Genomic DNA, 15,356 nt, shown 5'->3' with positions numbered 1-15,356 from the left:
GCTATCAAAGGAGTATCAAATGCACTAACCACTCAGAACCTCAGAGCTCTTAACATCTCTTCCACCTTTTTGAACAAAGTGAGCTGCCTTATCTCCATGTTTACATCCATTAGCAGAAACATAACCAAGGAGACGTGCAAAACAGAGTTGTTTGAATCTATAGTTAGGGTCTCTCCAGGGGATGACAGATGTTACACTGAAAGTCAGTGGCCAGCACGTCTAACGCTACAGCTGTACCTTTTATAAAACCTGCTTCAATTCCTCCATGTTGCTAGGAGATGGAGAAAAATTACACGCAGGCAAGGAAGAAAAGAGGTCAGATGAGATTAATAAGTGTAAATCAACATGAGACTTGGATGCTGCTTGTATTTTGCTAAAGGCACATAAATTAATGCTTCATGGCACAAGTACTTACCTCAGTACCCAGTGTCGTCAACACGTGATGAAAGAAAGCATCGAGCTCCTTCTCTTCTATGTAACCTTTTTCTAAATGCAACAAGAGATGCATAAGTGATAGTCACTTACATAGAATGACATGTAACATTTACTATTTATCTAAATTGTTTTGAATCTCACAGTCTGTATGATCCCCATGGATACTGTTCTCCACTATTTCAGTAACTCTGTGCTGGCGTCTAACCTCTCGGAGATATGGATTTGAATAGTAAACACACATTCAATAGTAAATGCTCTGTGCTGGGTTGATATGAATATTTGGAAAAGGAAAGCGATTAAATACATACATTTTAATCCACAGACAAACATGAATTTTAGAAGAAATCCAACCCAAGGGCTTGGAAGCTTGGGAAAATTTAACAGGTGTAATTCTTGAATCTTACTTTGCAGAGTCAAAACACAGTTTAGCTATTTTCTTTATGGTTGCTGAATTATTACTAAAGATAAAGCACATGTTAAGTGGTTCCATTTTCTTTTCAGGTAGACTTTTTTTTGGAGGGGGAAGTAGCATCTTTTTGAAAATTGGTAAAATTCGTCCTCCCTTTGAAGAGCACCTTTAGGGAGGGCTGACTTCAGACAGATGCCTGCCAGCCGCAAGCCTAAATATATGATCTGTGTCATATACGGCATGTCATCTTAGACAGACACATACACACACACGGATTGGGAGGGGGACCAAGTCCTTCCCCGACCCTGAGCTCACACAGACGTCTAGATGTGTAGCTCCAGTGAACCTAACATGTTTGGTTTGGTATACTGCATTAACAGCACTGGAAGACAACTTTCCCTGCGAGGAAAGACGAGGAAAGACGGAAAGGGGCTGGGCTGGAGCCACGTCTACACCTGAATGTGCCGCTGGCGTGTTCCACTTACCATCCGCGTCAAAGCGCTGCCAGACCCGCCAGAAGCCCGCGGCGTCTAAGCGCCCCTGAGTCGCTTCGCGGGCGCTGTCCATGGTGCTGATCACGAAGCTTGGGCACCTGCCGGCAAGGAACACCTGGGAACTTTGATAGCGGCTCCTTCCTGGCTCCCTCGCCTGCTTCTTTGCTCTCTGGTTTGCTTTGAGCACCTGTCTGCGGGGGCGGGGGCGAGGGTGACTGGCGAGGCGGCGGGTGGCAGCGCCTTGGCGTCGCTACAGTCCCTAAGCCCCGACCGCGGAGCCCGCCCCCCTGCAGGCGCGCGGGTCCCCGCCCCGCTCCGCCCCCGCGCACCCCACGGGGGGCCCTCGTCTGCCTGGGCGCTGTGGGGGACTGGGGACAAAGGCGCTGTCCTGGGCCCTCCATGGCTAACTGCCTTTGCCCTTTAAATTGTTTGCCAAACTCAGAGAAAATATTCCCCCTTACCTTTGACTGAACACCCAAACTTGTGCCCCTCTAGAGAAAGCTCCTGCAATTAATGTGTTGGAAGAGGTGTCTGTGTTAAGGCCCTTTGGACCCAATGACTTAGAAATAGTGTGTGGGGAAGGTGGGGGCGAGGTGGAGAGGGGTGGTACTGGTAGTGGTAGGAGATTACCAGTACGCAAGGAGACCCTCAACAGCAATTATTTGTCCCTGAGTATTTAGAGCATGCTTATTGTTATGCTATAAAGCACCATAAGGACTTGCAACTAAATAGGGATTCTGCAAGGAACTATGGTTTAACACAGGGTGCCAGCATGTTGAGGAAAATCTAAACCATGCCATGTTCTACCAGGAGAAGAGAGTGGGCGGGGAGACATGGTGGCCAACTCAGAGCTCTTAGGTAGAAGACGTAGCTGATTGTGTTTGGCTCATAAAAGCCTCACCAAGATCAAAGGACAAAAATCATTCGGAGGAACAAAGAACTCTAATGATCAGAACTGTTCAAAACTTGACTGGTTACTTTGTGAAACAGGGAACTGATGAGTACTGATGGCTTCTGACCATGGGCTTAGAACTTTTGGTTGAGGAATCTATAGAAGGAGCTTGGGTATTAAGAGAGTTGGACAAGATATAGATTTTTCTTTATGACACTGACTCTCACATTAGCGTTCAAATTTATTTTTTAAAAGCCCATATAGGGGCGCCTGGGTGGTTCAGTCGGTTAAGGGTCTGACTTTTGATTTTGGCTTAGGTCATGATCTCTGGGTCGTGAGATCGAGCCCCGTCTCTGGCACCATGCTGGGTGGAGCCTTCTTGGGATTCCCACCACCTACCCCCCACATACACTCTCAATCTTAAAAAATATATATATATATATGCTAAACTGCAGTAGTAAAAAGAACATGACACCCCTGGTCAGACAGTCCTAAGTTGGGTTTCCCAGCTCCATCACTTGCTAGCTTTGTGACCTGGGCCATTAGTTTTCATCTGTCTGAGACTCTGTTTTCTCATCTATAAAATGAGGATTATAATATCTGCTTTGGAGGGTGGCTGTGAGGATCAGAGTCCCTCATAGGAGTGCACAAAATATTATAACTGTTGTGGTCTTATAGAGGATAAGAGGGGACTGTATGGTTTTTTTTAAATGATGTGGAGAAAAGAAAACTTAAAACAAAAATAAATAAATAAATAAATAAATAAATAAATAAATAAATAATGTGGAGAAAAAAGGAAAGTGAGAAACTGTCATAGCCAAGAGGAGTCTAAGAAGACATCATAATTAACTGCAATATTGTACCTTGGTTAGGATCCTGGAACAGAAAAAGGACATTAGGCAAAAAGTAAGAAAATTTGAGCAAATACGGACTTTGGTTAATAATAATGAAAAAAATGGTTTAGGAGCAAATACCTCTGGGTTTAGGGTCCAGCTTTGCCTCTTACTAGCTGTGATATTAGGCAAGTTACTCAGAGGAAACCTCATTTTCTTCACCTGTAAAAATGGGGATAGTTGTAAGCATTCGCTCCTACATTGTTGTCATAAAGGTAAAATGAAAAAATACATAGAAACTTCCTAGCACAGTAAACACTCAATGTAGGTTAGCTACTGAAACGATAAATCTCCATATATAGACATTTAGACAATGGTGAAATAAGCCTCAGGATTTTTGAGTAATCCTCACTTCTGGGGAAGGTGTTAGGTACAAATATTGGAGAACATAGCAGGACAAGAGGGTGAGTGGCTCGGTGTCCATAGTTATGTGTGGCCCTGGATAATTATGGATACAGTGTCAAACATCAGTCAGGAAGAGTAATCTGCATGAACTCACCAAGGTAGTGACTGATCTTATTTTCTGATAAATAATGGACAAAGGAAAAATAAGGCAAATGTCAGAAGTAATAATCAAGGTCTAATGTGCTTAAATAATTGATGGCTATGATGGGCTTTGCTGCATACACAGAAATCTTGATTTTGAAGCCTGATCTCACATGAATGTGTGCACACATGCGCACATACGCACACACTGCTTAGAATATAAGAGCAAGCTATAAAAAAAGCATGTTACAAAAGTGTGCATATAGTATGACCCAATTCTGTAAAATAAAACACGTTTCTATATGTAGAAAAAAATGGAAGGATATACAATAATGATATAAATGATGTTTATCTCTGGAATGGGGAAGAGGGAGACTCATGGGTGGTTTTAATTCTGCTGTTTGTAGTTCTGCTTTAGAACTTTCTACAGTAAGCATATAATGCAAACGATTATAACTTTAAAAAATTTTTTTTAAATCTTAAAGACTTTTTTATAAATGTAAGGGAAGGAGGAAAGAAGCACAGCTACAAAGACGCTGTTCTTCTTGGAGCTGGGGAACACATGGAATTCACTGGAAACACTTTCCAGGAGCCTGGCACGTGGAGCTCAGTGGGGAATTGTAATTTTCAGGTGATAATTTTTCATTTTCTTCTATTGTGACACAAGGTAGATAATGTTCAGGTACCTTGCATTCTCTCAAGTAGAGATTTCCTTGGGGGAAAACCGCCCCAACTCTTGACAAAGAAGAGAGCCATTGAGAAAGTATTTTAAAATACTGAATCAGGGCGCCTGGGTGGCTCAGTTGTTAAGCATCTGCCTTCGGCTCAGGTCATGATCCCAGGATCCTGGGATCGAGCCCCGCATCAGGGTTCCTGCTCAGCCAGGAGCCTGCTTCTCCCTCTCCCGCTGCTTGTGTTCCCTCTCTAGCTGTCTCTCTCTCGGTGTCAAATAAATAACTAAAATCTTAAAAAAAAGAAAAAAGAAAAACCCTTAAAAAATAAAATAAAATAAAATACTGAATCAGCAGGAATCACCTAGAAGACTGTCTCACCGCCGAGGTTCTCCTACCTGGAAGTGGAGTGAGGGGAGTGGGAGTAGAAGAACCAGAGGTGATTACCTGAGACCCTCACTGTCCAACCAGAAAACTCAGAGGAAAGCAAATATAAAGTAGATAGAATCAACCTGAAACAAATTATGCAATTAATGGATTAATGTAGCCCCTTCCACAGAGATTTTAATTTAAATTGTCTGGAATGAGAACTCTGCACTGATATTTTTTTAAAAATATTTTATTTATTTATTTGTCAGAGAGAGAGAGCACACAAGCAAGGGGAGGCGCAGGGGCAGAGGGAGAAGCAGGCTCCCTGATGCGGGACTCGATCCCAGGACCCTGAGATCATGACCTGAGCCAAAGGCAGACGCTCAACCAACTGAGCCACCTAGACGCCCCGCACTGATTTTTTTTTAAAGCTCCCCTAGGAATTATATTAGAAACACTGACTAGCCCTTTGGCTATTATATATTTTGGTCATTTTGTTATTTGGACATAGCTTCTCTAAAGGACAATATGGAAAAGGAAAAAACTTCTTAGAATTTGTACTTCTAAGTCTCTCTGGTTAAGTTTTGACTGGTGGCTGAGACTGAGTCTGCAATGCGTTGTTTTTCTTTTTCATCCCTGCTGATTTCATTTTTTCCTGCAGTCATTTCCTGCTTTTCTCATTAGCATAGTTAATTGATGGTTAGTTGTACAAGAAACATCAGTGGTCTATAATTTGAAGCATTGCTAATTAACCCTGATGCACACATTCAACTCTTGAGTTAGAATATCTGCATCTTTTTACAAACTCAGAATGAAATTTCTAGCTGGAAATATAAACAATGCTGTCTTTGGCATTATCTTCCCATATTTATTGAACATTTGAACATGGTGGATACCTCATAGACTCTATAGTAAACCTGAGAATTTAAAGAGATTGTTTTGGTTTAATGGGGCACCAGCTCCAAAGGGCAAAGAAAATAAAGTCATGAGGACCATTTTGTAGGATACAAGTGTTAAAAAACTGGCATTGCTTTACATCTACAGAAGTTTAATAAATGTCATCAAACTATACACTCGAGGAAGGCGATTATTATGTTATATGGATGATATGTCAGTACAGATGTTTAAAAATTGACAAAGTTAAAAAAAATTGACAATGTTAATCCTATACCTCATCGTTAGTCCTGACTGTTTCTATATTCCCCAAGGACACAAATTGGCACATCAGGGTGTGGTGTTAACCTTTTCTTACAAGTGGTCTAGGTTTATAGAGCTCTCAAACATGACTGACTGACTCCTAGCTTGTCCACAAGGAAAATACTGTCTGTTTAAAACCTGTAGAACTGACTTGCATTCAGGAAGTCAATTTGGCTCAATTCTCTAAATATTTGTTGAGTGCCCACTAAATGCCAGGCACCGGGCAGGACTTGGAAGGGCAGGGTGGGATTGTGGTTGACAGTGGAACTGGAACAGATGAAGTTTGGGGCCCAGGAACTAGGGTCTCAAGGAGGAGTACCCCAGAAAAGTACCATGGAGTACGTGCATTACTCATTGATGAATTTTCTGCCAAAACATGAATTCATTCCATTTAATGGCATATATAGTCAATGACTTTTTTTTTTGCCTATAAACGGCATTAATACAAGTGGACTTTCAAATGATAAAGCCTAAGATCCAAGTGAATTATTAAAATGATGCACCTTTCTGCTATGAAATAGAGATTATTGAAACTTTCTTTGTCCTCCTGGGATCACTTCGAACTCATTTTTAGCCTCTGGCTGCTCATTCACAGCTATTTCTGTTCTCAGCATTGCATACATCATGCTCGCTATTGTATCTACGGCTCCCTTCAAGGGTGACACTGTTTTCACCGCCTTTCAGCAAAGGTCTGCCTGGTATCTGCCTCGGAGCTCACCCAAATGATACTTGGCCATGGAGGTATATCCCGTCTTTTCATCTGGACCGTGGCTTCTCCATGATGGTTTATTGCTAGGCAACCAACCACTCCCCAAAGTAGAGAAGAGCAGGCATTTCCTTGCTTTACAATTCTGCAAGTTGGCCTTGGGGCTTGGCGAAGGAGGCTTATAGCTGCTGCTGGTGGCATCACCTTGAATGGTCCAAAGAACGGCCTCCCGTACGTGATTGGCAGCTGGTACAGTTGGCCAGGAGGTCCGCTGGGGATGTGTGCAGGGATGTCTCAAGCTCCTCTCCACCTGGCTCCCTTGGGCTTCTCACGGAAGCTGGGTGCCAAGAGGGAGCGTCCTAAGAGCCCAACATGCAGCTGCAGATCTCTCAAGGCCCAGCCTCAGAAGTTACGCTGCGTCACTATAGCACATTCTGTGTCAGAACAGGGTGCAAGGCTAGCCCAGCCCCGCCGTCGAAGAGAAGCATTGTAAAACATTAGAAGCCACCGAATCCTCTACAATGATTTTCCAACTCTCAAAACAATGCCTGTTCTTTTAAAAATAAATTCCTGTTTTTGTCTCGTGGATTCTCTTTCTTTTAAATATTCACCTATTTTTGACTTCCTTAAGTCCCCTTAGGATTGCTTCACTCTCACTGGTGGTGAGCTTCCTTGTTGCTTTGTAATTTGGGCCTGTGAGCTCATCTTCATGGGGGTCCCGCGCAAACCCCCCCGCCGCCCCCGCACCGAGCTGGTGGAGGCTGTCCCAGAAGATTTGCCACAGTTCCCAGCTTCTTTTCAGACTTAGAATGACAGCTGAGCACTGTAGTGAGTAATTTGAAAAGCCAACAGTGGTGTCTTCTTGCGTTGGAAGAAAGTCACTCCACTGGGATGAGGAAACCAGTGACACGAACGATTCTGTTAAATAATGTTGCGCAACTTTAATAAAATATCTCTGCGCAGCTCCAGCCTATGTCATCCTTAAGCCAGGGTTGGGATGCAACGAGCTGGGGCTCGGGCGTGGACTGCGGGCATCTGGTATGCTCCTTTGCTGGTGATAAAAAGCAACACTTTTCTGCACTGACACATCCAAACGTCCTTTTTGTACCTTGCTGCACTTTGAGAAAGACACACCAGAACCCAGGTGGAGTCAGAGAACAAAAAACAAGTGTGGTCTGGAAAAGTGCAGTCTCCACCCCTGAGTCTGATGGGATGGAGAACCTCTACCTTAGTGGAAAGGCAGTAAGTTGTGGCTTTAGAACAACCTAGCTTGGGGCTTGGGCTCTGCGACCCTGACAGTAATTCTGGGGAAGTATGAAATATGGGAGCAAACCCATATTTTGGGTAATTGCCATTACCTGGTGGCCAAACCTGGTGTGTATGACACAAGGAGGGACGTGGGAGCACGATGTAGTCACCAAATCCAGATATCTGAAGAGGATCCCTGGAAGAGATCTTTGGGAGCTAAAAGAACTTGGAGGAATTTTAGGGAAGAGTAAAAGTTCTCTACACAATGAGAGGAATCAGCGGAAGACTTTACTCAGAGGCGCTCACTGGTTAAAAGCTTGCGTGATGATGCTCTCTTCCCAATTCTAACTGAATTGCTATTTATTGCGCATTAGCTCTGTCAGCTCTCTGTGAGGTCTGAGGAGATGCAGAGTCAAGGGGTAGAACAAAGGAACCACATTTGCTGGACCTATCGGGTGCTGGATGTTTCCCCACATTATGTCGGGGTCGCCTGCAACAGTCCTGAGAAGTAGACATTGGGATTCTTACTTCTCGAGACGAGCCTCTGAGTAACTTCCCCAGAATTACTGTCAGTATCGCAGAGCCCAAGCCCCAAGCTAGGTTGTTCTAAAGCCACAACTTACTGCCTTTCCACTAAGGTAGATGTTCTCCATCCCATCAGACTCAAGGCTCCTTTTTATAACAAGTATTTTATAAGGCCCCTTTTACTCTCCTGAAATAAAATATCCATTGGAAATTAGCCTTCCTACATACCGTGGCACTTACCTTTTTAAAAAGCAATGATATTTGCATGAAAACTTGTACACAAATGTTCATGTAGCATTATTCACAAGAGCTAAAAAGTGGAAAAAATCCAAGTGTCCGCCAACGGATGAATGGATAAATGAAACGTAGCATGCTCACACAGCGGGATGTCAGCACTAGAAAGGAACGGAGTACCCACATGTGCCACCACATGGATGAACTTCGAGGACAGTGGGTTGAAATGAAAGAAGCCAGTCACAAACTCACACAGTATGTTGTGTGATTCCATGTATATGAAATATCCAGAACAGGTAAATCCATAGAGACAGAAAGGAGGTTAGTAGTTGCTTAGGGCTGGGGGGGTGGGGGACTGGGCATTTAGAGCAGGATTTTTTGGGGGGGGGTGATGAAAATAAAATTCATTATGGTGATGGGTGCACAGCTCTGTAAATGGACTAAAAACTGCGCAATTGTACACGTTCCGTGAGTTTGCCTGAGGTGACTGTGGCGTGGGTCTGACTTCGTCTGGCTTGAGGCCACCTGGGGTCACCCCCTCAGAGACTGTGCCGCTTCTCATGGGAGTGGAGTCATCCTCATCGAAGTGGTACTTACCCCTCGTGAGCATTTCCCATGAGCCCGTCACTGTGCTCACTTCTTTTTATAGATTCTTACTGAGTTCTCACAATAACATTAAGAGGTAGAGAAGGAATCATTACCCCCAATTTCCGGGTGAGGAAACACATCTGTGGGTTTCAGTAAGTTGGGAGAGGTTGGACAGCATCGGGGGGACGGCTGGGGGCACCCCGATGTCAGCTTCCTACTCATCCCTTTTTCCCACTTGTAGGATGGGAGCAGTGGACAGGCCCACAGCCCTCCGCAGGGCCCTGGTCCATGCTGTGCCCCTGCCCCGACGCGCTGGTGTCCAGGGCCGTACCGCCCCCCAATCCCATCACAGCCGCCTGGGCAGCAGGAAGAGCCAGCGCGGCGGCCCCCCCACCCCCAATCGCCAGCCCCCCAGGTCCCCCCCGACCCTCACCCCCACAGGACGCACCACGGAGAGCGTGCGGGAGCGGGCGGAGCAGTCGTGCTGCCCGGCTTGGCTCTCGTGGACGAAAAGCCAAGCCTCTTCCCCCGACCCCACAAGGCAGCCGGCAGCAGTCCCTGTGCCAGCAAAGGGCCGGAGCCCCGTGCCCACGGCGCTCCACGGCCGTGGTCCTGTCCTTCCCACCTGCCCTCCTGCTCATCACTGCCGAGCCTGGGGCTGAAAAGTCAGCAGGAGAAACTACCTACTCTGTGCTTTATTTTGTAAAGAGACAGTATACACTTGCCCCTCTCTCCGGTCTCCATAAAAAGCGCTTTATTAAACAATCTAGGCTTAACGGCCTTCCGCCCGACACACACACATCTCTGGACTTGATCACAAAGGAGGACGTTGGGGCTGAGTCGCGGGCATGGGGGTGGGGAAGCGTGCTGGCTCCCCTGATTGCCGCCTGCATGCAGTTAATGGACCAGCACGTCCCGGACTTGTCCTTGGGAGGGACTTGTTAGCTAATCAGTGTCCCTTCTCTGCATGGGATTGAGATGAAAGCTACAAGCGGGGCTGTGGCCAGTTAGGCGGCCCTGAGCCCCTGGGGATCCTGATTGAAGGAACTGGGCCAGCTTCTGCAGTGGGGCCCTCCTCCCTCCACCTCTCCCAGCATGATCTCCTTGCAGAGGGAGAGCTGGAGGGGCCTGGCTTCTGCTTGCTTGGAAGTGCAGTTAATGCCAAGCAAGACAGGGTTTTTCTTTTCCCCCGGCAGGTGACAGGTGCCCTTTTCCTATCAGTGGAGTGGGGCAGGCTTTGGGACTGACATACGTACACACTTTCCCGTCACTCCTAATGCTTCCTTCCCTGCTTCCCAGGGCTCTGGACTAGGAATCAGGAGACGGGCTCTTCCCCTTGTGTTTGTGGCGATGGACTGCCTGGGTCACAAACTGCGATCTCGAGTAAGTTACTCAACTTCTCTGAGCTTTAAATTCCTTTTTTTTTTTTTTTTTTTTAGATTTTATTTATGGGGCGCCTGGGTGGATCAGTTGGTTAAGTGTCTGCCTTCAGCTCAGGTCATGATCTCAGGGTCCAATCGAGCCCCACATCAGGCTCCCTGCTCTCCCTCTGTGCTCCCTCAGTGAGTCTTCTTCTCCCTCTCACTCTCCCTCTCTCTCTATTTATTTGAGAGAGAGAGTGGAAGGGGTAGTAGAGGGAGAGGGACAAGCAGACTCCACATTGAACTTGGAGCCCAACACGGGGCTCAATCTCAGGACCCTGCGATCACGACCTGAGCCGAAAACAAGAGTCGGATGCTTAATGGCCTGAGCCACCCAGGCGCCCCAAATTCCTTATTTTCAAATGAGGGTGATAATGCTACCTTCTTCCCCGGGATGCTGTGGGCATGGTGTACGGGGTAAAGCATGCGGAGTGCCTGACACGTACCCAAAGCCCAAATCATGTTCAGTATTCTTACTGTCACCTCCCTCTTACTTATCAGAAGGCCCCTAACTATTACCCTCTTCCTCCATTTCTCCACCTGCACATCGTGAACAGTAGTGCATTTGGAAGCATTTCACAAATGCCAGAAACTTCTGAGTACTAAGCCCATGGTGTTGGCACATGCCTTTGAGGGGAACAAGCAAAGTGAGGGGCAGGGAAGCCAGGGGAGCGCTCAGCGGGCAGCAGCTGTGGGTGAGAGAGGGAAGCACGCCACGGGACGGGAAGAAAGAAAACAGGCAAACCCGAGCTAAAGCGGTTAAGGCCCCTCAAACCAATACCAGCGGCTCTGAAAGGTTCCCGGGAGACCTCAGCTCTCCGGGGCGGCTCCCAGGTGGGCCGGCTCTGGGTAATGCTGGCCCCAGTGCGGTTTCCAAGGAGACGGGACGTTCACAGCCTGGCGCTGGGCAGATGGCAGATGTGTAAATATTTGTTGATGAAGAGATCACAGCCTGTTTCTTCTGGAGCGGTAAGGAGAGGGGGCAGCGTCACTGGGGAGAACTGGAGGGGGAGCTCCTGGATGTTTCCAGAACCCAATTTATGCAGCTTCTGCTAATGGAAAACTAGTTTGCTCTCCTAAACAGGCTGCAAGGGCCGACCTTCTGCCCAGAAGGCATCCTTCCTCAGGCCAGGAAATGCCAAGAGGCCGATGGGAGAAGAGCGGGCTCTTCTGCTCGCCCACACCCTCCTGCGGAAAAGAGCGGGATGCTGTGTTTGCAGGGAAGGGGACCTGGGTGTGCAGTCCCAGGGGGTCTTAGAGTGGCCACCACGCCTATGGATATGAACTATAGGTGGGGTCCGTTAAATAAGCTCAACATCACTACTTTAAATTGAAATATTTTGAATTCATTTTGTTCAAAGTTGCTGCACACTTGCTCACCAGAAAGCCGTCTCTGAGTTAGACATCGTTGTGTAAGCGGGTTATTGGGACGAGCTCTTGGGTCAACACTGGCAGGAAAGAAGGAAGGAATCGAGATTGGGCAGAGGGCAGAGTTGAGCTACGATGCTCCGGAGAGTTCTGGACATGGGGTGACCTTCCACAGCTGTGCTGGTTTGGGGTCAAGGACTGGGACCTTGACACTCCTGCACTGACCAGCCCCCAGGGGCAGGGGTCTGACCTGGAGCAAAGTGACCCGTGGCAGCCAAAGTAGTAAATCTGTTATTCCCAAACCGAGATCAGGTGGTGCCTCCCAGCACCCACCACAACGGGGGAGCATAAATTAATAGGAAACAATATTATCGGGGAAAAAGCACCCTCTCGTATCCAAATAGCCGCCCCGCCCCCCCATCATTACTGCCTGTTCCCTTGACTCGCAGAGAGCTCTCATTATGTGAAATGACGTCATCTGTTTACTAGTTTATTTCCTGTCTCTTTTTTTAGACTGTTGGTTCCCTGAGTTCAAAGCTTCATGAGTCAGAGGATAGAAACTTTGTCTCAGCAGACAGACCAGCACGCGGACCATTTCCTGACACGGAACAGTTGCTCCACGACACAGACCCCGTTAAGGGAACGAGACGCCGTCACGGGTGGCGAGAAGCCGGCTGCTGTTGCAGATGTTGGCAGGAGTCGGGGAAGGAGGGCGGAGTGTGCTGTGCGGCCAGATTCCGGGGCTGACGGCTGGGGACCCAGCGACGCGGCTGCACTGGGACACGCTCTGTGTGATGCTGTCTCTGGGAGCCCCGCAGGATTCTTCCTCCAGGCAGGGGCCCCGCTGGGGAGGGGAAGGAGGCAAGACGCCCATCGATCCTTCCTCCTCCTTCTGCAAGGCACCTCGCTGCGGCAGCGCTGGCCCGGCCTTGCCGGCCACCCAAGGGGCCACCTGCGCGGCCCTCCTTCCGCGGGACACTGGGGATTTCAGGAGCCGCGTGCCGGCGGGAGATTTGCAAGAAACCCACGTGGCGCTCGGGGCTCTTGCTGCTCGTCGTCGTGGCTGTCACCGCAGTGCCGACAAGAGGGAGGCTGCCAGCCATCAGAGATGTCCGCACAGCCCTTCCTCCGCCCTGGGGGCTCGCTTTGTGTGTCTCCCACCAGCGGCTGGCGAGCTAACTTCTGGCCAAGGGTTCAGTGAAATAAACTCGGGTTTAGTGAGGTGGGAGGTTCTTCCGCTTGCCCTTTCCAGGGACAATCAGTCTAATTCACAGGTTCGTGCTCCCGGGACTTGGGTCATCTCCTCCTCCCTCTTTCAGCTGAACTCAGTGACACAGACTTTTTTATTTGTAAAGCTGTTCAATGGTCAGAGGGTCTTACGGAGCCTCTTTGGGACCCACTGTTAGCACAGCCGTCCTCCCAGAACGGGCACTCCCGTAGTGACAGGCCTGAAGCGGTCGCTTTTCCTGCTCGGACAGGCTCGGCCAGCCAAGCCCAAAGTCCCCTCGGGGCCAGCCCCTTCCGGACCAGGAGAGCGCCCTCAGACCCGAGGGCACTCGGGGTGCCGGTTTCCACCCCTCTGCTCCTCTCCTCAGCCTCAGAGCCCGCGGGACCCACAAATCCAGGCAAGCTGAGCCCCTTTCTCACTAGCCGAGCAGGAGGATGAAGGGTGTGGGGAGCGTGGGAAGAGGCCGGGGTGCTGGGAAGATTTCCATGAGGACATTCGGCTGCGTAGGAGAACCCAGGTGTTCTCCTCAGAGGTTGCAGGCAGACCTTCTCCCCAGAGTGTACCACGCCTCCAGCCAGGAACCCTCTGGGGCCTTTACTTTCCGTAATTCCCAGGCTTTGACATCGGGTTCCTTGCTGAGACCGGAGGGACCGGCCCTCCCAGGACTAGCCAGTTCCCGGACACCGTACGCATGATGCACCTGGGAGTGTGCTCGTCCTGGGCAAACGAGCCCCTCCCGCGCCCACTCACCTGCCACGTCCTCTGCGGGCGCCCACACTCGGGGCCCCTCCGCCCCGGCTCTCACTACTCCTGGGCCAGCTACCAGTCAACTCGGGACAGCCACAGGACCCCAGAACCCGTGGAGATGACTCAAGCCAGCCAATGCTAAGCCTCCTCCCCATGCCTAGTCTCTTCCTCCTCGTGGAAATCCCAGCACAGGCTCTTGGCCATGTTCTCCCCTTGCTTCTTCTGCCTCCTGACCGAGCCCGGCGCTTCCCGTGGGGCCTTGTGTGACATGGTGTGTTTCCCCCCGTGGGTAACCAACTACCTTGGCGATGGTGGGTGTCTCCAGATCTGTAGACCACATCGTGCCTGGGTAGTAGTCAAACCTACTATTAAGCCTTAAAAAAGAGTAAAATGTTGCCATTTGCCACAACACAAGTGGACTTTGATGGCGTTATGCTGAGTGACATGTCAGCTGAAGACAAATACCGTGTGATCTCACCTACGTGTGGAATCAAAGAAACAAAAACCAACCAACCAAGCTGAAAACCGAGGCTCTTAGACACGGGGTGGAGGGTGAGCAAAATGGGTGACTCGGGTCAAAAGGCACAAATTCCAGTTATAAAATAAATGAGTCCCGGGGGCACCATGTACAGCACGGTGACTGCAGTTAATGATACTGTATTGCAAATTTACAGTTTTTAAGAGAGTAAATCTTGAAAGTCCTCATCACAAGAAAAAAAACTTTTGTGACTATAGGGACAGATGTGAACTAGACTTACTGTGTATCATTTTGCAACATACGCCAATATAAATCACGTTGTACACCTGAAGCTAATCTTCTAGGTCAATTCTGCCTCCATTAAGAAAAGCCCACATCCTACATCAGTCCCCTAGGCTCTCTCTTGAAGACCAAGCCCTCCTGTTCCCCTTGATGGAGGAAAACCACCCGTCTTCTCGCTTCTGACCAGAGCTGCGCCCATCCACCCTGTCCACGTCGGCCTCAAAGATGATGCTTTACACTCAAGTTTGAGCTCCTATTCCAACTCTTGGAACTACTTGTGCGTCACAAATAAATTTGATTTTTAAATGTTAGGCACTTCCTGGACCCAATGAGAAAGATTTTTCAGGGGCGCCCACGGTTTAGGAAGACAGAAAACAGCTTCGAAGACAACAGGAGGGAATCTGTGCCCAGGAGAAGAGCCACTTCCTCTTCATTTCCAGAAGTGTCTGCCCTGCCCTGTGGGGCCTGGGGCAGCTCACAGAGCCAGTCTCTCACCTTGCTTGAACCTTCATTCTTCTCTGGAAGTCTTCTGAGGTCTAGTGACCCCTTCTCAGAATACAGATTTTATATAAACACAATTTTAGATAAATACAATTTTATATAAAAAAATAGGATATGGAGTATTACAAGGGAAAGTAACTACACTGGAATTCAAGTAGTAAAAATATAAAAAATTTCTGATTTA

At 48.3% G+C, this 15,356-nt stretch overlaps 1 protein-coding gene across 1 annotated transcript in view; it reads right to left on the bottom strand.

Annotated features, from left to right (window-relative positions):
* Positions 1-1,553, bottom strand: part of SCGN (secretagogin, EF-hand calcium binding protein) — a 35,643-nt gene extending 34,090 nt beyond the window's left edge. Inside the window, exons 1-2 of the mRNA XM_032424965.1 lie at positions 1,330-1,553; positions 416-486 (exon numbers count right to left, since the gene is read on the bottom strand). Of these exons, the coding sequence (XP_032280856.1) occupies positions 416-486; positions 1,330-1,411 (153 nt within the window). The 5' untranslated portion in view covers positions 1,412-1,553. The remainder of the gene's footprint in view (positions 1-415; positions 487-1,329) is intronic.
* Positions 1,554-15,356: the final 13,803 nt, after the last annotated feature.

The sequence above is a fragment of the Phoca vitulina genome, unplaced genomic scaffold (assembly GCF_004348235.1).
Source record: "Phoca vitulina isolate PV1807 unplaced genomic scaffold, GSC_HSeal_1.0 scaffold31, whole genome shotgun sequence".
Classification (NCBI taxonomy): Eukaryota; Metazoa; Chordata; class Mammalia; order Carnivora; family Phocidae; genus Phoca; species Phoca vitulina.
The sequence above is the reverse complement of the archived record's forward strand: the minus strand, read 5'-3'. Positions and strand labels throughout refer to the sequence as shown.